Source organism: Phacochoerus africanus, chromosome 2 (assembly GCF_016906955.1).
Source record: "Phacochoerus africanus isolate WHEZ1 chromosome 2, ROS_Pafr_v1, whole genome shotgun sequence".
Lineage (NCBI taxonomy): Eukaryota > Metazoa > Chordata > Mammalia > Artiodactyla > Suidae > Phacochoerus > Phacochoerus africanus.
Window position 1 is genome coordinate 182,514,408 of NC_062545.1, and position 27,304 is coordinate 182,541,711.

The window sequence follows — 27,304 nt, forward strand, 5'->3', positions numbered from 1 at the left end:
ACATGCTGTGAGTATGCCCTGCCCCCCCCCAAAAAAAGTACAGTCAAATTAACAGTACCATGGTAAATATCTTGAAGTGATCCGCCACCACAGTATTCCATACAAATCCACAGCTTTTCCCGACTAATATGAAAGAGAAAGAAAATTATATTAGTAAGTAATTCTCAACCAGTCACACACTTTGAAATCTTTCACTCTTCAGCACATCAATGTTTAGGATAGACTGTAGAGTGCAACAAGAAACTGCCCTAGCAATCTTTCTTCAAGATACAGAAAAGAATATTAATTTCACCTTTGTTCCCACCTTAAATGGTTTGGAATATGATCAGTTTTATAAACTAAAACACTTACTTATAATCGTTAATAATATTTCATTACTTTTGCCAGGTAAAGTATATATGCATAAATCATGCTGTCATTATTAATATAACAGGGGAGACAAGAAGACCTGAGAAATTTTATAAGTTTAGACAAATAATTTTAAAAATTTATAAATAAAACAACATTTACATGAAAGAGAAGAAGCGTGATAGCAAAGAAATATAAAATTCAAAGAGAGAGTAGACGCTTTTGGTTTTTTACCTGAGATAGCTTCCAAAGTAGGCAACGATGTTGCAATGCTTACATTCTTTAACCATAAATATCTCTTGTTGAATCAAAGAAAAATCATCTCCTGAAAAACAAAATGATAATAATTTAGCCACCAATGTTACATTTGCGTCTCTATGGGAAAAAAGGAAAACATCAAAATAAGTAGTAGAGAGAGATGAGGAATCAGACATTCTCAATACTTTAATGCTCCAGATCTCAGCTAAACTATGAAGGTGCTGCCCTAGAAGAGCACATTCAGAGCTCAGCTCCACAGTTGCAAACATGGGCAGATGCTCCCAAAGATGGTTGGGAGGTGACTGCTGTACCACCACAATCTCCATAGGGGATATAGGCAGTGCCAGCTAGAAAGCAGTGGAGACACTGCTCCAATGTACACTGGTGCATTCTTTCTACAGAGCCAGAAGCCTTAAAAATGCATAAAATCTTAGAACTCATAATTTCACTTCAAAATTTATTTTCTTGAGATATGCAGATATTTCTTTACAGTAACACTGTAAAGAATAATGAAAGAATGGTTAAGTAACTTATGGTACAGCTACAGATATCATAAAAGTTACAAATTTTTGCTATGAAAATATGTTCATGATACATTAGGTAAAAAAGGGACTTTTATATATATATTATGTAAGTAGAAATGTACAGAGAAAAAGGCCTCAAAAGCATACACAATATTTACGTCTGGGTAGTAAAATTTAAAGTAATTCTGCTTTCTTCTTTTTTTAATCTGTATTTTCCAATTTGTCTATCAAAAACCTACTTGAGTTGTTTAACTAGAAAAAGTTATATTAAAATATTTATTTACAAGAATTTTATGGTTCTTAGGGGAATACTACCTAGAATGATATTGTTACTTTTAAACTTCATTTTGCATATTTTGCATTTCATTTTTGCATAAACAAAATCTCATTCATTACAGTAAAGACATTTAGTAATTGATAAAATGATTGCATTTGTATTATGCAAATGCAATAAAATATAGAAGAGCTTGAGGTCTGGATTAGACACACCTGGTTTTAAGACCTGACTTGGCCATTCACAGGCACTATAACCTTGGATAATCTTCTGAATCATAGCTGAATCCATTAAGTACCATCTGAATTCATTCTACCTATTTGGCTTCCTTATCTATCCCACTTTCCTAAACATTCCCTACATTTTAGTAATACCAGTTGCTGGCCATTTTTGTAACAGATTCTTATGCCCCCAAGTTTCTGTTTATATGAGTCCCCTCAGTTGAGAATGTTGTGAGAGAGAGTATGCAGTGCAGTTAGCACAATGTCTGACACAGAATAAATGCAACAGCAATATTATTATATGCTAGAGACAAGAAAGATACAAACAAAAGTGTTCCTTGTTAGGATAACATCCTAAGATATTTTTCATTAGTTATGTTTTGCAATGGTCTTTTGTAAAACAACATCAGGTTTAAAACATGTGGTATCCACAGACAGGCTCTAGCTCTAACTTATAAAGTCATTCTTAGAATAACATACAAGGCCAAGAAGGCTCAGAAATTTAGCCTTAGATAAATAAACAAAATCCTCACAAAAATCAGAGGTATTTTTCTCCTTTATATTACAACTTTTTTTCCCCTCCTTTTTCAGCTGTACTCACGGCATATGGAAGTTTCCGGGCCAGAGATCCAATCTGCACCCTATCTGCAGCCTATGCCACAGCTGCAACAGCTGGATCCTTAACCTGCAGCACCAGGCCAGGGATCAAATCCGAAACACCACGGAGACAAGCTGGATCATTAACACACTGCATCACAGTGGGAACTCCTACAACTTTCAATTTAGAGCCAAAACAAAGCTTTAAATATTTTCTGTCATACCATAAAATACCTTATAAAAATCAATCATTACTGATGTGGTTTATACATAAATTTAATTTAGGTATGAGACAGCATATTAATTTATAACCATTAAGGTATTCTTTTTAACACTCTTCATGTAAACATTTATTGATAATTAAGTTAAATAATTTAGTGTTAACAATTTTAAAGAACTGGATCAAAACAAGTAAATCTGTAAAAGTAAAAATCTTTAAAGAGGAGTTCTCGTCATGGCTCAGTGGTTAATGAATCCAACTAGGAACCATGAGGTTGTGGGATTTCAATTCCTGGACTCTCTTAGTGGGTTAAGGATCCAGCACTGCCGTGAGCTGTGATGTAGGTCACGGACATGGCTCAGATCCAGTGTTGCTATGGCTCTGGTGTAGGCAGGCAGCTACAGCTCCGATTAGACCCCTAGCCTGGGAACCTCCATATGGTTCGGCCCTAGAAAAGGCAAAAAAACCAACCAACCAACCAACCAAACAAAAAAACAACTTTAAAGAAAATTTAGCTTTTATTAGTGGGAAATCACGTACTACATGAATAGTTATATATACCTTAAACATAAGTGCACAGTGGCAACTTTTTACAGTTAGAAATTTATTTTAGGGAGTTTTTGTCATGGCTCAGTAGGAAAAAATCTGACTAGCATCCATGAGGACGCATGTTCTATCCCTGGCCTCACTCAGTGGGTTGAGGATCCAGCACTGCCACGAGCTGTGGTGTGGGTTGCAGATGAGGCTCGGATCTGGCATTGCTGTTGCTGTGGTATAAGCCAGCAGCCACAGCTCTGATTTGACTCCTAGCCTGGAAACCTCCATATGACCCAGATGTAGCCCTAAAAAAAAAAAAAAAGAAAGAAAAAGAATTCATTCATTTTAGGAAGCACCAGGTAGTTTATAAAAAGTGAGAAAAAAAGAAAAAAAATTATTTCTTAATAGTCTGCCTCCTCCTGAGCCTTGTCCATTAGAGTATTTCTCACTCCTCCACCTAAACCTTTTCCATTACAGTATTACATCTTACTCTTTACACATGCCAGTTGCAACAAGCTGGCTAGATTCTAGCCCATCCTTCATTTTAACAAGAAGCCCTAACTTACAAAGGAAAGAAGAATAAAGAATCTCTCAATTTTGTCAAAATATGTTTTGGATTTCTACCTACCCACTTTTAAATGTGTACAGAAGTCTTTTATCTGAGCTGTGCTTAATAATTCTTCAGTTGAGACTGGGATTTGGAGTGTATTTTTTAATAGGAGTGATTTCACAAATGGTGCCTAACTGGCATTGCTGTGGTGTAGGCTGGCAGCTGCAGCTCTGATTCAACCTGGTGAACTTCCATATGTCGAGGGTGTGGCCCCCCCAAAAAATAAATAAAAATAAAAGATGCCTTTTTTTTTTTTTTTTGGTGCCTAACTTCTTAATGATGTCTAAGTTCTTAACCTGACCTGCTGAAGTCAGTAATAAAGCTGAATTAAAACTATGAGTAATAAACCACTAATTCTTTAGGAAAATCAGCGGGGTTCCACACTACAACTGTGCTTCCAGTAGCAGCTTTGTGAGGTTTCTGCTGGGCAAGATAGGGTCTTGGTGAAACTGAGCAACAGTTTTTTATGACTGTATCTATAGACTAGAACTCACAAGAGCAGGTCATTAATAACTCAGATGTTTGGGGGCTGTGCCTTCTTTAATATACGTAACTTAGTGAACAAACTAAGTTTTGAGTGTTATTCATTTATCTGTTTCACAATATTGTCTTAAGTTTCAATGCTCTTAAGACTGGCTTGAGACTTGAGAGGTAGCTGTAAAAAAAACTGAAAAGTGCAGATATTAGTTACAGCATTTTAGGTTATAGATGGTAATGACACAGGAACTTGTGTTTGGAATTATTTGAAAAACTATTGTATTACGGTTTAAGTTTGGAATATTCAGTGATCCTAGCCTCCATCACAGAAAGATTTGCTAATAATAAGGATAACAAGCTCTGCAAGATTCTAAAGGCCAAGTTTTAAAAGTAGACAAACTCCCTTTTTCCTGACGTACCTCCTGTCTAGCAGCACACTGCAACTCTAAACTATAATTTTTACCTGAAGTAGGCAGCCCATTCCTCAAAACATGCTACTCTATAAGACACAGCCTGAGAGTCTGGGGTCACTCTGAAGTCTGGTCCTTACTCTGTGTTTCTTAGCTCAGAGTACAATTAGCCAATGCCAATGTTTATTCAGCTACCAGCTGCTTCTGCTACAATCAGTCCATTAAAACAGGATTAACTTAGACTCTAATAATGCCACACTTAAGACATTTGTAAAACATAATAAGGAAGGAGTAGAAGTCTTGGAAGGCAAGAGAGCAGGACTGTAGAGCTTCTTAATATTCTTGGCACGTTGACATAAAGGGCTTAAGTGTTCACACTCTGAGAATGAACTGGAGTAAGCTGTTGCAATGCTTATATATTAAGGGTCTTCTAGATTACACTTGGATTCAATATCCTCTTAAAGGTTTTTGTAATCAAATGGGAACCCATTAAACAGTACTTGGGAAATAATGAAAAGCAATATATCCCTCAGATTTTAATACAACAACAATAAAAAGGGTCCTAACTATTAAAAATCTGATTGAAGCAAAATGAAAGGCAGCAATAAGACTCATCCTGTCCCTCCCTGAAAGAATATGGTAGTAGATCATGAATTTAATACTGAGGTAATTAATTAAACCAATATCTATAATTACATAGACAGCTGGTGACCTAGAGCAATTTAAAGGGCTTAAAGAATGAGCCACAGTATCAGAGAGTCACATAGTTGCTTCAAACAATAGGGCAGTGTATAGCAAGAAAAGGACAATACTAATTTCTAGAATGCCTCGCCCAACACATAAGGGAAAACAACATCATTATGAAGCCCTAAATCAGAAAGTGATCTCTGGAATTACTGCATCAGAACCCCCAGTTGACTTTCCAACTGTAGATGTGGTCTATTATTAAAATGCCATTTAGCAAGGGTTAAAACATAAAATCAAAGCAAGGAAGAGATTAAATCCAGAAAGAACTGATTTCTAGGGAATACAGTCAGGAAGTAGAGTACACTTTCCGCACATGCATTTTACGGATGTGAGACCAAGAGGAACTGGACGTAACAGCTGATACCAATGTCATATTCCCCATCTCTGAACTTTGCTGTAATTCTCTGAAAGAAATACTCTGGACTGTACCAAACACACCACAAAAATACTAAAAAACTGTCCTAAGATTAAGAATCTTGGAATTTCAGGGAGTTCCCGTCGTGGCTCAGTGGTTAATGAATCCGACTAAGAACTATAAGGTTGTGGGTTCGATCCCTGCCCTTGCTCAGTGGGTTAACGATCCGGCGTTGCCGTGAGCTGTGGTGAGGGTGGCAGACGTGGCTCGGATCCCGCGTTGCTGTGGCTCTGGTGTAGGCCTGCGGCTATAGCTCCGATTCAACCACTAGCCTGGGAACCTCTATATGCCGTGGGAGCAGCCCAAGAAATGGCAAAAAGACAAAAAAAAAAAAAAAATCTTGGAATTTCAAAATTGACTTTGAAAATAACCCCACTCTTACACACACCTTCAAACAGCAGGCTAAGAAAAGAGGATGGATGAGTAATTGATAGTAAGGAAAATATAAATGCCAATAAACCTATAAAGGATGCCTGTCCTCAAATTGAAGTGCAAATCAAAGCCATTTTTAAAATCTCATCAGATTGGGAAAAACTTCAAAGTTTGATAATACCCAGTTTGGAGACAGTACTGAGAAACATATTTTCAAATCTTGCACATGAAAATGAAAAACCAATCGCCCTTTTTGGAAGTCATCTGGCACTACCAATCAAAATTTATAGCATATATACTTAACCATACATATGAAGATGTTCACTGCAACACTGATTCCAACAGCAAAAAATGTGGAAATAACCAAGGAACACATCAATAAGGGATTAAATAAATTATGGTACCTCTGTACAATGAAATACTCTGGAGCTATTAACAAGAACAAATTAGAGCAATATATGCTGACATGGAAAGATGTTTAAACACTTGTAAAGTAAGACAACAAAAAAAAAGGCATCTGCAGTACAGTATACAGAAAATACCTAGAATCCCTGCCCCCCCCCCAAAAAAATAGTAGTTACCTGTGAGTGCAAACAAGGGCATATACCCAGGAGGACTTATTTTCCACTCCAAACCATTCTGTGTGGTTTGATTTAAAAAAAAAAAAAAAGAACAAAAAACTATGAATGGTACTTTAACAAAACATAGTACTCTACTCTAGTCTGATAATCATTTTCTTTCAAGTAGGTCAATTATTATTATTATTAGTCTTTTTGCCATTTCTTGGGCCGCTCCCATGGCATATAGAGGTTCCCAGGCTAGTGGTTGAATTGGAGCTATAGCCGCCGGCTTACATCAGAGCCACAGCAACGTGGGCTCCACGCCTGAGCAGCATCTGCAACCTACACCACAGCTCATGGCAACGCCGGATCCTTAACCCACTGAGCAAGGCCAGGGATTGAACCTGCAACCTCATGGTTCCTAGTTGGATTTGTTAACCACTGAGCCATGATGGGAACTCCTATTGTTATTTTGATATTTTCTTCCAGTCTTATAAATTTATAATTACATGGTTTCTCCCAACATATACAGAAACTAGATTCATACTATAGTTTCACAACCTATTTTCACTCAGTATTTTATAAATAAACACTATGTCATTAAAACAGCATCTCTTTAAAAGGCATCCAAATGTAAAGGAAGAATTAAAATTATCTGTTCGCAGATAAAAAACCTGTTAGAACTAATAAATAAATTCAGCAAAACTGTATAGGTGACCCCTGAACAACACAAGTTTGAACCATGCAGGCCGACTCGGATTTTTTTTTCAGTAAACATACAAAAAATATACATGTAGAACACCATGTGCAAGACTTGTAATGAAGTGGATAGTCTACCCTTATATAGGCATAAGATGAGGGATACTTAATATAAAATTAATAATGTGTTAGTTTTCCTCCTGTTTTATAATTTTGCTTTCAAAGGATTGTATTTCCATACCCTATGCCCCTCTCTAACTGTAGAAAGTGTGTATCAGCTTATCATCACAGGTAAGCGTTTTTTTTTTTAAAGTAACAATGTTTTCAATTGTATCATATAACTGTATGTCATACAAATTTTATAATGATTCACTCATCAGTGTATAGGCTAGGCTACTATGAAGCAACTGTATCAATTACACCAGGCTACCATAAAGCAATCATATTACTGCTTCTTTATTACCAATGTGTAAATAGTTACATCTATAAATAAAGATGAATTCTTTTTCATATTATCTTTTCTTTTTTTTTTCCTGTCTTTTTAAGGCTGCACCCATGGCATATGGAGGTTCCCAGACCAGAGGTCGAATCGGAGCTAGAGCTGCCAGCCTATGCCACAGCCACAGCCACACAGGATCCGAGCTGTGTCTGCAACCAACACCATAGCTCATGGCAATGGTGGATCTTTAACACACTGAGCGAGGCCAGGGACTGAACTTGCATCATCATGGATAGTCAGGTTGGTTACTGATGAGCCAGAACAAGAACTCCTATTTTTTCATTTTTGATGTCCAGTGTTAGAAATACATAGAACATCTGCAGTGTTCTACACCATATAAGACAATATTGATGTCATTACCAAAGATGGTCCATTTTACAAATAGACAATGTAAACTTACAGAGCTAATAAATACAGTACAATACTAGAAGTATATTTTTCTCTTCCTTATAATTTCCTTAATAACATTTTCCTATCTCTAGCTTACTTCATTGTAAGAATATGGTATATAATACATGTAACATACAGATATGTGTTAACTGTTTATAAGTAAGGCTTCTTATCAATAGTAGGCCATTAGTAGTTAAGTTTTTGGATAGTTCAGTTATAGTCAGATTTTTGATTGCACAGAGTATCAGGGTCCCAACCTCTACATTGTTTAAGATACAAAATTAATGCAAAAATCAGTTACATTTCTATACAATAACAATGAATAATCAGAAAAGGAAATTAAAAATACAATTCCATTTATAATAGTATAAAAAATACTTAGGAATAAACCTAACTGAAGAGGTAAAAGGTCTGTACACAAAAGTTAAAAACATTGCTGAAAGAAATTTAAGAAGACACAAATAGGAGTTCCCGTTGTGGCGCAGTGGTTAACGAATGTGACTAAGAACCATAAGGTTTCGGGTTCGATCCCTGGCCTTGCTTAGTGGGTTAAGGATCCAGCATTGCCGTGAGCTGTAGTGTAGGTTGCAGACGCGGCTCGGATCCCGTGTTGCTGTGGCTCTGGCGTAGGCCGGTGGCTACAGCTCTGATTCGACCCCTAGCCTGGGAATCTCCATATGCCACGGGAGTGGCCCAAGAAATGGCAAAAAGACAAAAAAAAAGAAGAAGAAGAAGACACAAATAAAAACATATCCCATGTTCATGAATTAGAAGACTTAATATCATTAACGTGTTAGAATTCCCATTGTGGCTCAGTGGGTTAAGAACTCGACATAGTGTCTGTGAAGATGCCGGTTTGATTCCTGGCTCTCAATGAGTTAAGGATCTTGCATTGCCACAAGCTGTGGAGTAGACCGTAGATGTGGCTCAAGGATCTCGCATTGCCACAAGCTGTGGAGTAGACCGTAGATGTGGCTCAGATCTAGTGCTGCTGTGGCTGTGGCATAGGCCTGCAACTGTGGCTAGCCTGGGAACTTATGCCATGGGTGCGGCCTTAAAAAGAAAAATATGCATATACTGTTAACATGTTAATACTACCCAAAGTAATATACAGATCTGACACAATGTCTAAGATGGCATTTTTCGGATATAGAAAAAAAAATCCTAAAATTCATATGGAATTTCAAAGGACCCCATACAGCTAAAACAATTTTGAAAAAGAGGAACAGAGTTGGGAGAGTCACACTTCCTGATTTCAAAACATATTACAAGGCTAAAGAAATCAAAACGGGGTGCCTCTACTGGTATAAAGACAGCCATAGGGACCAGTGGAACAGAACAGAAAGCCCAGAAATAAACCCATACATGTATGGTCAAATGATTTTCCATGTAAGTGCCAAGAAATTCAGTGCATAAAAGAAGTCATTTCAACAAAAAGTGTTGGGAAAACTGAATATCCTCACATAAGAGAACGAAGTCGAACCTTCATCTTACACTATACACAAAATTTTACTCAAAATGGATGAAAGGTCTAAAATTTTAGACCAAAATTATACAACTCCTAGAAGAAAACACAGGGGGAAAATCATGACACTGGATTTGGCAACAGTTTCTTGGGTATGACACCAAAAGCACAGGTAAGAAAAAAAGCAAAATGGGACTATATTAAACTTAAAAAACTTTTGTTCATCAAAGGACACAATCAAGAGAGTGAAAAATCAACCTATGGAATGGGAGATAATATGTGTAAACCATGTATCTGATATCCAGAATACGTGAAGAATTCCTGTAACTCAGAGTTCCCATCGTGGCGCAGCAGAAACGAATCTCACCAGGAACCATGAGGTTGCGGGTTCGATGCCTGGTCTTGCTCGGTGGGTTAAGGATTCGGTGTTGCTATGAGCTGTGGTCTAGGTCGCAGACATGGCTCGGATCCCGCATTGCTGTGGCTGTGGTGCAGGCTGGCAGGTGGAGCCCCGATTCGACCCCTAGCCTGGGAACCTCCATATGCTGAGGGTGCAGCCCTAAAAAGCAAAAAAAATAAAAAATAAAAAATAATCCCTACAACTCAACAACAAAAAATAGCCTTAAAAAGACATTTCTCCAAAAAGAATATACATATACAAATGGTCAACAAATATATAAAAAGATACTCATATTACTAATCATCAGAGAAATGCAAATCAAAACCACAATGAGATACATCCATTAGGAAAGCTACTATCAAAAACCAAAACAAAATTAAAAACCAAACCCCAGAGAATAACAAGTATTAGTAGGGTCGTGGAGAAGTTGAAAGCCTGTTGCACTGCTGATAGTATTATAAAATGATACAACTGCTACACAAACTGTATGGTAGTTCCTCAAAAAATTAAAAATAGAACTACCAAATGATCCAGTAATCTTCTTTCTGGGTATATATTCAAAAGACCTAAAAGAAGATCTCAAAGAGATATCTGTATGCCCATGTAAGTGGACACTATTCACAGATACATATTCATAGCAGCCCTATTCACAATAGCCAAGAGGTAGAAACAACCCAAATCCTCACAGATAAATGAATAAATCAAATGTTGTATATTCATACAATGGAATAATATGCAGCCACTATAAAATCCTGTAATATTCTACAATATGGATGAACCTCGAGGACATTATGCTAAATAAAACAAACTACTCACAAAAAGACAAATACTGTATGAGTCCACCTACATGAGGTATCTAAAGCAGTCAAATTTATAAATATAGAAAATACACTGCGGTACCAGGGGCTAGGGTGTGGGGCAGGGCAGGTACAAAGAGAAATAGCTGTTTAATGGGTATAAAGTTTCAGCTCTATAAGATGATCTGTTTCACAACCACGTAAATAGACTTAACACTACTAAAGTATGTGCTTTAAAATGGCTAAGATGGTAAAGCTTACATGTTTTTTACTACAATAAAAATAATTTAAAATTATGTAAATACAGATTTATTTAACCATTGGATAATCCGATACTAAATATTCTGTCAATTAATTCTCAAATGTCCATGAAAAATACAGTGACACAATGGTGGCAATCTTGTCAATTTGACTGCTTTGGTTGCTATTAAGAAAATACGAATCTTTTCTATTGAACAAAATGAAGAATATAAATAAAACAGTCATTTCTAACATAATATTTTCTATGGGATATCTAACAGATTCCAGAAACTCACCCAGAATGAAATATCCCTATCAGTTTTTAAATTCAATAATTTAAAGTTCACTTTTTTACTACATAATAACAAAAAAGTATCTTCATTTCAATTTTATCTTATGTTGAAAAGGAAATTGAGATATAAATGAAACAGAGTACTCTACCATGGCAAGTGATTTTTACCAATTAAATGACAAGAAAATGTCTAGTTAGCTATTAATAGCTTTCTATATCTATTATTAAAAACCACTAAAAGAACACTTGTGGTGAGCATGTGTGATCTCAAATTAACATTTTCCACAAATTCAGACTTCAGCTTTTTAAAGAGTGAAGATAGGGTACCAATACTTAAATTTACAGATTATTTTCAAAAATTAAAATTGTTAGATTTTAAATAGAAGTAAATACTGAAAAGCAAGAACATACCAGTTAACCAGAATAGCTGATATTTGTCCTATTTGGCCAAAGCTCACACTTTGGGACTTCTTTTAAAAACATTGGCAAGATAAACTAATAACTGCTTAAATCCTAATACACTTTCTGACTTTTAAAAAATTTATTCTACTTCCTCAGTTTATACTTCTAGGATACATGACATCATAAAGTAAAACTGAAAAAAATTTTAAGTATCTATTCCAAGATATTTAAACATTCCCACTTATTATATTCTAGCAACTGTCAAAACTAGGGAAATGCATTTAACTTGCTATTTTATTTAAAAATACTGGACTATTTCATAAGTATTTCCAAGTGAGCATTTTAAAAAATAGACAAGGAAATTAAAAAAAAGCATATTCATTAATCACCTTGGGCAATGATTTTATTAAATTCCATCCCTGTATGCAGGCTCACACTTTTTAACAAATTACAATTTGCAAAATTTTTAAAGTAGTATGTAGTTTCACTATAAAAAGTGGACAACAGGAGAAGAGATGGGAGGGTAAAGTAGGATTCTAACAATCAGCTTTCCTAAGGAAGCTTGATCATGTTCTGGCTGTCAGCTGGCACTAGCTACATACTTGTTGAGCAAAACAGCATCTGTAAAATCAGTTAGTGGGTAGGCTGAAATTCAGACACAGACAGGAAAACATGGTGACATGCATCATCATAATAACTGCCTGCTTTTCTAGGGCAGTTCTGACGCCTGACCAAAGAGATGGAAAATGCAAATAAAACTCAAAATGGTATCATTGGTACTATTCATTTTCAATACCACTCACTGGTAAGTCAAACTTAATTTAATGTCACGATTTGTAACAGAGTACCTATATTTAATAAGCATCTACTATAAAAATAAGATAAAGAAATGGTTAAGTCATTCTTGAAAATAATCATTTGCTTGTGTTTATATACAAAGGGCAACAAAAATATAGGGAGAAATGTGCATTTTCTTTATCATTTATTTTTGTGGCTAATAAAAAAAATTCTCTGTGCTAATCTATTTTTATTCTGAACCCTAAAGTTCACTTTAAGATTTCTGTAAGAATTGGGAAGATCCTCAAAAGCAATCTGTTTTAGTGAAATTTTAAATATAACATTACAAAATTAAATTACCAGGAACAAGTCAATAAATCTGTAATAAAATTCAGGCCTCAAAATTACTATAAATTTCAACAATCTATTTTTTTACTGGGGCGAAAAGTGTGATTAAGTTCACAGCTGAGATACTATTTACTTTAAAAATTGTTTATGTTTCATCAGACGAAAGGCTTTTTTCTAAGTCATACTGGCAAATAATTACCTTTTGGAGTTCCTGCTGTGGCGCCGTGGAAACATATCTGACTAGGAACCATGAGGTTACAGGTTCAATTCTGGGCTTAACTCAGTGGGTTAAGGATCTAGTGTTGCTGTGGCTGTGGCCAGCAGCTGTAGCTCTAATTAGACCCCAAGCCTGAGAACCTCCTTATACTGTGGGTGCAGCCCTAAAGAACAAAACAAACAAACAAACAAACAATCTTTTCATTGTCTTTTCACGTTTAAATAAAATTCTAAACCAGCACATCTGCTACATCAATACAGGGAAGCACATCTGCATTATACTGACTTCAGTGCGATTTTTAAAAAAGCTCCCAGATACAGTCAAGAATTCATCTCTAAAATATAGCTTTCTCCAAAATTATTTGAAGTATCTGAACTTAATGTTGGGAAAATTCATTAGTGTAACACCATATTTTCATCTTAAACACTCCATTAAGTCTGTATCTAAAATGTGAAAAACACCACTACTTTGGCTTTACTGAAAGTGCTTAAAAAAAAATGGTGTAAAAGCCTACATTCAACATAGAAAACACTTTTTTTAAGGAAAAAAAAAAAAAGAAAACAAATCCACAAATAAAATATAATGAAACAACTCAAATAGACTCAAACAGAAGATACATACTTAAATATAAGAAAAACTTATTTCTCAGGTGACTAATTTTAGAGTTGTTATTTACTAAGTTTAATAAAACTACAATTACTATTAGTAATGAATTGAATTCTGAGACCTCTTAAACTATCCTCATTTCTTTTCTTTCTTTTTCCTTCTGTTCAGTGGCAGCGATTTCCACTACTCTTTCAGCTCATCAATCTGTTCCTCTGCATCATTTAGTCTACTGCTTATTACTTCTAGTATACTTTTCATTTCAGTTACCATATTTTCTATCTCTTCTTGGATGTTCTTTATATTTTCTAACTCTTTGCTGGAAACTTCTAACTTCTCACTCTGTGTATCCATTCTTCTGCCTAATTAAATTTAAAAGCTTTTGCATAGCAAAGTAAATAACTGACAAAATGAAAAGACAATCTACTGAATGGGAGAAAATATTTGCAAATGATGTAACAGATAAAAGATTAATATCCAACATATATAAACACCTCATACAACTGAACATAAAAAAACTAACCTAATTAAAAAATGGGCAGAACTGAATAGACATTTATCCAAAGAAGACATGTAGATGACATATAGCTTGTTGGCCAAGAAGTACATGAAAAGATGCTCAACAATTATAATCATCAGGGAAATGCAAATCGAAACCCAAATGAGATACCACCTCACACCTACCAAGATGGTTATCATAAAAAAGAACAAAAATAACAAATGTTGGCAAGGAAGTAGAGAAAAGCAAACCCCCATACACTGTTGCTGGGAATGTAAATTGGTGCGGTCACTATGGAAAACAGTATGGAGGTTTCTTAAAAAACTAAAAGTAGAAATGCCATATGACCCAGTAATTCCACTCCTGGGTATATATCTGGAAAAAACAAAAACAATAATTAAAAAAGATATGTGTACCTTGATGTTCACAGCAGCATAATTTACAATTGTCAAGATATGGAAGTAACTGGAGTTCCCATCGTGGCTCAGCAGAAACAAATCTGAATAGTATCCAACGGAATGCAGGTTCAATCCCTGGCCTCACTCAGGAGGTTAAGGATTTGGTATTGCCATGAGCTGTGGTGTAGGTCACAGACACAGCTCGGATCCTGTGCTGCTGTTTTTATGGCTGTGGCGTAGGTCAGCAACTACAGCTTGATTCGACCCATAGCCTGGGAACCTCCATATGCCGTGGGTGTGGCCCTAAAAAAAGGCCAAAAAATAAAATAAAAATTTAAATTAAAAAATAAAAAAATTTTAAAGATCAGTAACAAAAGACCAATAACCTAAAAGAATTAAACAAAACATAGTAGAGGCAAGTAACAGTATTAAAATGGCCAAACGGTAAAGTCATATCATCATTTATTGGACTTCTATGTTATCTTTTTGGGAAGAAGCATTCAAACAGTAGTTAATATTTATATGTGGATGAACACTTTAAAAAGGAAGGCAGTGAGAAATTCCAACCATTCGAAAATTCTTAATTCATGGTCCCAGCAATGGGTTAAATGATAACATCGTATAATGATATACTTTTTTCTTTTTATGGCCACACCTGCAGCATATGCAGTTCCTGGGCTAGCGATTGAATTAGAGCTGCGGCTGAGGCCACAGCCACACCAGATTTGAGCCACATCTATGACCTATGCCTCAGCTTGTGGCAATGCCAGATCCTTAACCCACTAGGCAAGGATAGGGATCAAACCCACACCCTCACAGAGACAACACTGGGTTCTTAACCTGCTGGGCCACAATGGGAACTCCGATATACTTTCTTTTTTATGGTCTATTGAGAAGTCAGAATTTTAGGATTTTAAAAATATATTAATTCATTATATGAACTCTAATCAAAAGTAAGTCACACTCTCAAGTCAATAAGTGAAACTTGCTATGATAAGCGTAGTGTATTCACTGAAGGCAGAGAAGGGATAAATACCTTTCTTTCCTCTGTGAACCCAGCCCGTTCATTATCTGGACCATAACAGTTTTCCTTGAACAGAATGGGAATATCTGCGCAAGTGACTCCAGGAGAGACAAATTTTTGCATAGTTCTGTTATATTCTCTTCTATGTGTGTTAACAGAACACATACTGACCTTGTGGAGATCATTTTATACTTATAAGGTAGAACTTAATAAGAGGACACTAAAAGAGTATTATCAGGATTTTCCACTGTGCATCAGCCAGTTAAGAACTCAACGTAGTGTCTGTGAGGATGTGGGTTTGATCCCTGGCCTTGCTCAGCAGGTTAGGATCAGGTGTTCCTGTGGTGTAGGCCTACAGCTGCAGTGCCAATTCAACCCCTAACCTGGGAACTTCCATAGGCCACAGGTGCGACTATAAAAAGAAAAAAAGACAAAGAAAGAAAGAAAATAAAACAGTAAAAGACAATGTTAAAAACAAAAAAATAAAAATAAGAGTATTATAACAATTTCTATTATTCAGGAGAAAAGGATACTGTGCCATATATGAAAGCTTGTTTTTTATAGTGTTGCAGCATATGCTACCTTAGTAATCTCTCTCTAATGAAACTTACACATAATGATAAAAATATTATATCTATAATGTAAAACCATTTTAACTGCGTAATTTAAAAAATTCTTTGCTACAATTATGGTCACACAATTACTCTACATGTCTAACTTTATGAAACAGTAAATGAACAGACCACCAAATATTCAGCCACCTGGTCAAAAATTACTACTCCTCATTCCAGTAACATTGTTTGCAGAAATAGAAAAACCCACCCTAAAATTTATCTGGAATCTCAAGGGACCTTGAACAGCCAAAAATATCTTCAAAAAGAAGTACAAAGATGATGACTCACGCATTCTGATTTCAAAACTTACTATAAAGCTACTAAAATCCAAAAAAGAATGTGATAACAGGCATTTTAAAGAGATATAGACCAATGGAATAGAATAGAGAACCCAGAAATAAACTTTCACATATATGGACAAATGATTTTTGACAAGGATGCTAATAATAACAAGACCATTAAATGGGGAAAGGATAGTCTTTTCAACAAATGATATTGGGGAAAGTGGATATCCATAAGCCAAAGAATGAAGTTGGATCCTTATCTAACATCACATACAAAAATTAACTCAAATAGACCAAAGACCTAAAACTAAAAATCTTCAAGGAAAACACAGAGCAAAAGCTTCATGATACTGGAGTCAGTAACGACTTTTGGGTATGACACCAAAGGCACAGGCATTAAAATTAAAAACAAACTAGATGGCATGAAAAGTTTTTACATTTTGTGCACCAAAAGATACTATCAACATAGTAAAAAGGCAACCCACAGGATAAGAGAAAATATTTGCAAATCATTTTTCTGATATGGGATTAACATCCAGAACATAGAGAGAAACCCTAAACCTCAACAACAAAAAATTAACAACCCAACTCAAAAATGGGTGAAGAAGGGGTGCTCTTGTGGCACAGTGGGTTAAGGATCTGGCATTGTCACTGAAGCAGCTCTGGTCCTGTGGTGTGGGTTCAATCCCTGGCCCTAGAGTTTCCACATGCCATCAAAAACAAAAAAAGCAAAAACAAAAATGGATGAAGGACTGAACAGACATTTCTCCAAAGCAGATATACTAATGGTCAGTTTACACATGAAAAGATGCTCAACATCACCAATCACTAGGAAAACAGGAAAAAAAAAAACCTTAAAATGAGATATCTCCTCATATCCTTTAGGATGGCTGCTATAACAAAGCCGAAAAATACTAAGTGTTGGGATGGATGTGGAAAAATTGTAACCCTTGTGCAGTACAGGTAAGAATATAAAATTGTAGTCACTGTGGGAAAAGGATACAGTATGGCAGTCCTTCAAGAAAATAAAAATTGAATTACCATATGATTTAGCAATTCCACTTGTGGGTATATACTAAAAAGACTGAAAGCAGGGTCTCAAGGAAATTTTTATATGCTCATGTTCATAGCAGAATTATTTGCATAGCTAAAATGTGGAAGTAATCCATGTCCATCAACAGAGGAATAAGCAAAATGTGGCATATACATTCAATGGAATGTTATTCATCCTTGAAAAGGAAGAAAACTCTTATATATGTGACCAACATGGATGGACCCTGTGGACTACTTCACTTGGCTAAGTGAAATAAGCCAATTACAAAAAGACAAATAATGTTACAATTCCACTTTTATGGAGTACTTAAGAGTAGTCAACCTCAGAGAGACAAAAAGTAGAAAGGTGCTTGCCAGAGGCTGCTGAGAAGAGGAGAATGGGAAGCTATTCCTTAATGGGTACAGAGTTTCAGTTTTATAAGATGAAAAGAGTTCTGGAATGGATGGTAGTCATAGTAACACAACATCATGAATGCATTTTATGCCACTGAATTGTACACTTAAACATGTTTATATGGTAAATTTTATGCTAAGTGTACTTTACCATGGTTAAAAAAAAAAAAAATGGAGGAAAAAGAATGCTACTACTGCTCTCAATAGAAACTTTTAGGATACCAAAAAATATCCTAAAGATTTTAAATAGTAGTTTTCAGGTTTTATAGAGAAGTTTCTTTTTCCCAAGAAAATCACTCAGTGTGTTTTAAAACAGCCTTCCAATAGACATAGGTATAAAAAAATAAGTATTAGGCTATGACCAGAATTATTAAACTTCTATCAACCAGCCAGGGAATGGCTGACAAATAAAATATAATTATTCTGAATTTCATCAAATATTCCCAAGTAAGTGAATACTCAACTAATCACATTCTCAAAAGCTAAAATTGAAAATCAAGTATTTCACTATAATCTTAAATTATTTTAAGGAGTTCCCATTGTGGCTCAGTGGTTAATGAATCTGACTAGGAACCATCAGGTTGCGGGTTCAATTCTTGGCCTCGCTCAGTGGCTTAAGAGTCTGGCGTTGCCCATGAGCTGTGGTGGAGGTCGCAGTCGAGGCTCAGATCTGTGTTGCTATGACTCTGCTGCAGGCTGGAGGCTGCAGCTCTGATTAGACCCCTAGCCTTGGAACCCCCATATGCCGTGGTTGCAGCCCTAGAAAAGGCAAAAAGACCAAAAAAAAAAAATTATTTTAACATTGCCAATATGTCTGTCAATTTCTGAATGTACTATTTCAAACTTTATTTAACAACAAACTACTGCATCAAATTCTTCTTTAACCAGTAACCTCCAATGAAATTTAATATAACTATATTGGAGATACCCTACTGCCTGACAACATTAAAAAAAGATCTCTTTTGGAAGAAGGGAAACAAGGAAGGAAATATGGAAAATACTTTTAAGTTCTACATTTATGAACTGCACAAGAAAAGTGTTCAAAATTGTCTTGAGAGTTTTAATACATACCAGGCTCCAATTTGATAATTTTTACTGCAGCCAACTCTCCCGTATGTATATTTCTGGCCTAAAATAAAAATGAAAAATAAAAAATTTAAAAAGTATATCAACTATACATAAGTTAATTAGCTTGTTAATTAGTTGCTTATCAATCATGCTTTTAACAAAGCTAAAAAAAAACAAAACCTTTATTTCTAATGAAATGAGTACACTCATTTTCCCAGTAAACAAAAATACAAAAAAAAAAAAAATACATACACACAAAATTACTTTTAGTCCTACCACTAAAAAACTACTATTTAAAATTTCAGTGTCCCTTCTCCTAGTCTTTTACTTATTTTCCTTAATTAAAAAATACTCATGGTTTTTATAATTTTATAAAAATAGTTACAGATCATTAAAAGAAAATTCAAAAAAAATCAACTCTTATCTTACTACCCAGAGGAAAAAAGTTAACACTTAGTGTATATATTTCCTTTTTTTTAAGCCTGTATGTGTGCTCAGATATGTATGTATTGTGGATGTGCAATACGAGATTTGCAGTTCTGCCTAATTTTTCATTTATGGTATACATAATTTATTTAACTTATCTGCTATTGTTGGATACTTAGGATTTTAATATTATTTGAGAATTATAAAGAGGGATATATATATATATATATAAATCACATAGCTTTTATCTATCCACAGCCTTGATTGTTTCCTCCAAATAAATTCCTAGAAGAGAAACTTATTTGCTACATAACAAAATACCATGGATAGACTTAATATAATTAGTTCTGCAATGGTTATCACTGCAAACATTTTAACACATATAATTAGTTCTGCAATGGTCATCATTGCAAATATTTTAGCACATATCAAAGTTCATCAGTAAGGCAACCTGTAAGTATTAAATGTTAGGTCAAAAGGTATGTGGATTTTTTTTTTTGTCTTTTTGCTTTTTATGGCCACACACACAGCATATGGAGGTTCCCAGGCTAGGAGTCCAATCAGAGCTACAGCTGTCAGCCTACAGCAGAGCCACAGCAACACCAGATCTAAGCCACATCTGTGACTACACCACAGCTCACGGCAACGCCAGATCCTTAACACACTGAGTGAGGCCAGGGATCGAACCTGCAACCTCATGGTTCCTAGCTGGATTTGTTTCCTCTGCGCCACGATGGGAATTCCAAACGTATGTGGGCTTAAAATGGATATATTGCCATATTGCTCTGAAAAAGATTATGAGTATGTATACTCTAACCAACCATGGATGTTAAGCCTACATCTGCCAAGTTTTATTGTAGGTACAAATTTTTATACTTTTTTTAAAAGTTATGTACTTTCTCCATGCTAACCATAATTTTAAATGGCTATACAATAGTTCACATAATCATTCTCCCTTCTGCTAGACAATAAGGATGTTATACACAGTCTTTTCATTATTTAAAATTATTTATTTCAAATGGATTCTAAGGTACAAAATTATTAGGCCAAGGGTATAAATATGAACATTTAAAGCCATCAACAAATACTGCCAAAAATAATGTAAAAGTGCTGTACTTTATACTGTCATCACTAATATGAGTGCTGATTTTCATTGCACCCACTGGCTCATCATATGGTAGAAATGCAATTTAATAATTTTCAACATCTTTCAGTTTACTATATTAGATCTGAATGTGAATTTTCATACCTGGCATAAAAAATAAGAAGCATACGATAAAACAGAAAAGTATGATTATACTTTTTTTTTTTTTTTTTGCTGGATTAAGTAGGTCATGTTACCAGAAGAAAGAACAAAGGAAAAAAGCAAGGGAACAGAAGAAGGGCAAAGAATTTAGGAAAGAGAATCTTCTAAGGGATACTTTTACAAATGATATACAAGGAGAGAAAAGAATAGAATGGGGGCGAGGGATGCAGAGGGAAAGTCACAAACAGGTAAAAGAAAAAAAATGATTTTCTACAGCAGCAGTCTCAATAGTTTGTGATGAGAAGTTCATATTTTTCTCATTTATCATGGTAAATAGGGTATGGAGGAGTTTGGGGAAGGGAAAACAAACATTTTAACTACCCCCATCCACAGTTTCCCCTCCCCCAACTGCAAACACATTTACAGAAATGGAAAAGGTCCATCAGAAGCCTCACACCATTCCTACCCTCTCCTCTTCCTGGCCCCTGAACAAGAGAATGGCCTCAGGTCTTTTCCCCGTTCCTAAAATCTTGCAGTACTTTATATCCATACAGTGGAATATTTTTCGGTGATAAAAAGAAACAAGTGACCAAGCCATGGAAAGATACAGACAAACTTTAAACGCATATTGCTAAGTGAAAGAAGCCAGTCTGAAAAAGCTACATACCATATGAGTCCAACTACAGGACATTTTAGAAAAGGAAAAACCATAGAAAGAGTAAAAAGAGCAATGGTTATAGAGACTGAATTTATGTTTATGTGAAGCTGTTTCTTCCCAGATCCTAAGGCACAAGCTGAACATTGGTATCTGTGGGCAAAACGGTGTTAAGCAGAATTAGCTGCAAGTTGAAGGGGTGGCTTGAGTATCTGAGGTATCCAAATCAACTTTTTTTGTGGGTGAAGAGTGACAAATAGGTGAAGTACAGGGATTTTTTTTTAGGATGGTAAAACTATTCTGTATGAAACTGTAATAGTGAATACAGGTCATTATATATCTGTCAAAATCCACAGAACTGTACAACACAAAGAGTCAACTTTCATGTAAACTATGAACAATAATAATATATCAATATTGGTACAATAATTGTAATAAATATACTACACAATGCAAGATATTAATAAAAGGGGAAACTGTGTGGGTGGGTAGGTATGGTATGGATGAATGTAACTACATATGTGCTCACTTACTCTATACATCAAAAACTGTACTAAAATTAAGTCTATTAATTGTTTTTTTGTTTGTTTGTTTGTTTTTGTCTTTTTGCCATTTCTTGGGCCGCTCCCATGGCATATGGAGGTTCCCAGGCTAGGGGTCTAATCGGAGCTGTAGCTGCCAGCCTATGCCAGAGCCACAGCAACATGGGATCCAAGCCGCGTCTGCAACCCACACCACAGCTCACGGCAACGCCGGATCGTTAACCCACTGAGCAAGGGCAGGGATCGAACCCGCAACCTCATGGTTCCTAGTCGGATTCGTTAACCACTGCACCACGACGGGAACTCCTATTAATTGTTTTTAAAAGAATACATAAAAATTAAATTTTAAGTACACAGCGATACTTTCAGACACATGGAGTCAAGTGTTAAGATTAGAATCAACACAAATACGTCGTATTTCAGTTTAACAGAACCAAAATGAAGACACAAGAACCATGAACATCTTTTTTTGTTGTTGTTTTTTTTAAAGAGATTCTAAAGCGCTCAGAAATCCTCACTGGAGGATTTGAACAACAATCAGAGAACCATATAAAACTAAGACGGTATTTTAAAATTCAGCTACACCATGAGGAGCCAAAATATATGTCATTACAGAAAAAAAAAGTAAAGAATATAAGGTATAACTCCCACTGGCAGGGTAAATACTTAAGTGTCAGTCTCCATTCTGAAGACATCCTTCTGTTCTTTCCAAATGAAGAACCGATGGGCAAATGTTCATAGTTTGTAATTTTCCAGCTGGATTTTTAAAACAGAAAGCAGTACCAGGCTCTTTTATAATGAAAGGCAAAGAGGCTTTCAGAAAAAAAGGTCTTCTAAACAGAGACTTTACAGATTCAATGTACTAAAGAGATCTTTCAGAAATTTAACTATACAATTTCACACTATAATCCAGTGGAGTCATACACAGTACTGGTTTTTGAAACCCATCATTTCCTTTCAACAAATTCAGTATGATATTCTCAAGTATTTTTGTTTTTAACATTAACACAAAGAATTAAGATCCTGCATTATGTTTACAAAAGGAACTAACAAATACCACAGCACCTCCACAAAAGGCTCTAAGTATCTTTCTGAATCTGTTCATTTTAGCAGGTTATTACTATACACTAATATTCAGACTTAAGGGTATACTAAACACTCAAAGGTTCAATAAAACATTTTACTATAGTTTATCTCTTAAATTTAACTCTTTGTTCATCAGGAGTAAAAATTATTGGATGGAAAAGATAAACTAATAATAAATGGGATTAACATCACTATAGAATCCATAAAAGAACTTTTCCACTTAAATTTTAAGTTTCAATTCTCATCACCAAAGCATCTCCTTTAGCTCTTAATACTTCCAAGTTAATTTACTACTGGAAAAGTAAATAGTAAATCCAAAACTCTTCTGCCTTGGATTTTCAAATCATTATAAAAAGTTCTATTTCCACTTGGCACCAAGAAAAAAAGATGCTCATCTTTCTAACTAAGCCATTTTTGTTTCAACAATACAATGCAGTTGACAATTTTATATCCATGAACTTTCCCCACTTGCTATAAAATTTTTAATGTGACTAAAAAGAATTAAAGGAAAAGTCTTGAGTTATCAACAAAGAATAGGAAGGCATGATTTAAGGCACAATACACTTCAGTAGTGAGCAAGCTAAAAGGTTATTTTTTTAAATGTGGGGTAAGAGATGTAACTGGCAAGTACTGACAGTCATCTAAAAGTTACAACAACCAAGATGATCACCATGAAGATAAATGAGATGCATATGTGGAACTTACTTAATTTTTAAATGATACAAATGAACTTAATTAGAAAAATAGTACTGGGGAAAAAACTTACAAAACCGCACTAACTGGTCTTATTTTCAAATCATAAGGCAAACCTCAAACTAGAACTTCTCCACTAGGTTTCCAGCCTTCATAAGGAATATTTTATACCTCTTTCTTAAAACCTTCAAAAATGCCTAAGCCTCTTTGTCTCTCACTCCTCTGTTACCTATACAAATATGGAATTTTACCTCACTTTACTTAATATTGTCCTGTGTAGTCCTATGGCTTTAACAACCATCTCCAGGACAAATCTCTCATGCAGCTCCAAGACTCCTACATAAGAGAAAAACATGATCATGTCAAAGAAATGATCAGTCAAAATTATCAGAGCTAATCCATGGAAACCCGACAGGCATGTCCAACCCTAGCATACCTAACACAGAACACTGTTACACCTGTACCACAAACCTAATTCATCCCCACATCTTCCCAATCTAAATAAAATTTACTGAAGCCAGCCGATTGCTTAAGTAAAAATCCAAGGTCATAATTCACTTCTTTCCTTCATATCATTCACATTTGATATCTTAGGAAACAGTGAGGGCTTACAAATACAAAACATATCCATTAATTTCCCTTTACCTCCTCTACCATGCTGTAGTCCAAGCTTGTCTCCATTAAGAATCAGCAAACCATTTAATGTGAAATGCAAAGAAAAACTAAGAATAACCCCTAGTTTCTAGATTGCAGAAGTATGTAGATATTGCAATCCCAACTACTATGATAACAAATATAGGAAGATGAATACATTTTATGGGTGAAGGGGAAGAATAATGAAGGAACATAAATGAGGGGCTCAGATTTGAACATATTCAAACTTTAGGTTCCTATGGAAAACTAACTGGAGACATCCTGTAAGGCACTTAATAGCTTCTGGAACTCAGGAGCTAACCTGGATTGGAGACAGACCAGAATCATAAAGATTACTGAAGCCAGGCCAGAAGATGAGATAATCTAGGAAGAATATCTGGAGTTAGAAGAAAAGGGATTCAAAATCAGAATCCTGGGAGTTCCCTGTTGGCCTAGTGGGAGCCAGTGTTGTCACTGCTGTGGCTTGGGTTACTGCTGTGGTGCAGGTTTAATCTCTTGCCTGAGAACATCTGTATGCCATGGGTGCAGACCAAAAAAAACCAAAACCAAAAACAAAAACAAAAACAGAATCCTAAAATATTACCCACATTTAAAGGATAATGAAAAGAAACAAAACTCTCTAGGATAGATCAAAGGCTAGGCCACAAAACTAGTCTCAATAAACATAAGAAGAATGAAATCATTAATGCATCTTTTCTAACCACAATGATATGAAACTAGAAATGAACTACAAAGAAGAAAATTGCAAAAAATACAAATATGTGAAGGCCAAATAATATGCTACCAACAAACCAATGGGTCACTGAAGAAACCAAAGAGGAAAGCAGAAAATACCTTGAGACAAATGAAAATGGAAACACAGCCATCCAAAATTTATGGGATGCAGCAAAAGTAGTTCTAAAAGGGAAGTTTATAGAGATACAAGTCTACCTCAGAAAACAAGAAAAATCTGAAATAAACATCTGGCCATACATCTAAAGAAACAAACAAAACTGAAAGTTAGTAGAAGGAAAGAAATAATAAAAATCACAGCAGAGGAGTTCCTGCTGTGGTGCAGTGGGTTAAGAATCTGACTGCAGCAGCTTGGGTTTCTGAGGAGGTGTGTTAAATCCCCAGCCTGACATAGAGGATTAAAAGATCTGGCACTGCCACAACTGTGGCATAGGTATCAGCTGTGGCTCATTCAATCCATAGCATGGGAACTTCCATATGCCATGGGTGTAGCCATAAAATTAAAAAAAAGAAAAAAATCACAGCAGAAATAAGTTAAATAGAAGCTTTAAAAAAAAAAAAAAGGAAAAGATCAATGAAACTAAGAGCTGGTACTGTGAAAATGTAAAAATTGATAAATCTTTAGCCAGACTCTTATCAAGAAAAAAAGAGAGAGGGCCCAAATAAAATTAGAAATGAAACAAGTTGCAACTGACACCACATATATCAAAGGATGATAAGAGAATATTACAAACAATTATATGCCAATAAAATAGAAACCTAGAAGAAATGTAAAAATTCCTAGAAATGTACAAACTCTCAAGACTGAATAAGGAAGAAATAGAATATATGAATAGATGGATTACCAGCAATGAAACTCAATCAGTAATACTATAACTGCTAACAAACAAAAGTCCAGGACCAGACAGCTTGAAAGGTGAATTCCATCAAACATTTAAAGAAAAGTTAATACCCATCCTTCTCAAATTACTCCAAAAAATGGAAGAAGAAAAGAACTGATTCTATGAGACCTGATACCAAAACCATACAAAGACACTAAGAAAAAAAAGAAAATTAAACAGTATCACTGATGAACACAGATGCAAAAATTTTCAACAAAATATGAGCAAACTGATTCAACAATACACCAAAAATCATTAGGAATAACCATCAATATCCGATAATAAACCATAACGGAAAAGAATATGAAAAAATTATATGTATCAAATCGCTTTGTTGTACAGCAGAAACTAACACAACATTGTAAATTAACTATACTTCAGTAAAACAAATTAAAAAAACAAAAAATACATTAAAAGGATCATAGTGATCAAATGAGATTTATCCCAGGAACACAAGGATGGTTCTATGTATGCAGATCAGTGTGCTACACCACATTAACTGAAGAATAAAAATGATATATTTCACCTCAATAGATTCAGAAAAAAATTTTAACAAAATTCAACATCCATTTATGATAGAAATTCTCAAAAAAGTGGGTATAAAAGGAATATACTTCAACAAAATAATAAGAGCCATGTATGACAAATCTACAGTCAACATCACCCTTAAGGGTGAAAAAATGAAAGCATTTCCTCTAAGATCAGGAACAAGACAAGGAGACCGACTATCACTACTTACAGTCAACATATTTTGGAAGTCCTAGCCATAGCAATCATACAATAAAAATAAATAAAAAGAATCCAAATGGTAAAGGAAGAAGTAAAACTGTCATTGTAGATAGCATTATATTATATACAGAAAACTGAAAAGTGAAGTCAGTAAGGCTGCGGAATACAAAATTAATATATTACTCTAACTTTGCATTATAGTTTGAAACCACGGATACCTTCACCTTTGTTTTTCAAGATTGTTTTGAAATTTATTGTGTTTCTATATACTAGTAATTAACTATCAGAAAGAGAAATTAAGAAAACAATCCCGTTTACATACAATTGCATCAAAAAGAATAAAATACTTAGGAATAAGTCTAACCAAGACCTGTACTAAGAAAACTGTAAGATGCTGATGAAAGAAACTGAAAACAACACAAACAAATGGAAGGATAGACCATGGTATTGAATTACAAGAATTGATATTGTTACAATAAACATACTATCCATGGCAATCTACAGATTCAGAGCAATCCCTGTCAAAATACCAAAGACATTTTTCATAGAATTAGAACTAAAAATTCTGAAATTTATATGGAAACACCAAACATTTCAAATAACCAAAACAATCCTGAGAAAGATCAAA

General features: G+C 35.0%; 1 protein-coding gene across 1 annotated transcript in view; it reads right to left on the reverse strand.

Moving 5' to 3' along the window:
• The window catches only part of MAP4K5 (mitogen-activated protein kinase kinase kinase kinase 5), a 132,501-nt gene that overhangs the window by 84,095 nt on the left and 21,102 nt on the right, over positions 1–27,304 (reverse strand). Inside the window, exons 3-5 of the mRNA XM_047767294.1 lie at positions 19,036–19,093; positions 583–673; positions 59–123 (exon numbers count right to left, since the gene is read on the reverse strand). Of these exons, the coding sequence (XP_047623250.1) occupies positions 59–123; positions 583–673; positions 19,036–19,093 (214 nt within the window). The remainder of the gene's footprint in view (positions 1–58; positions 124–582; positions 674–19,035; positions 19,094–27,304) is intronic.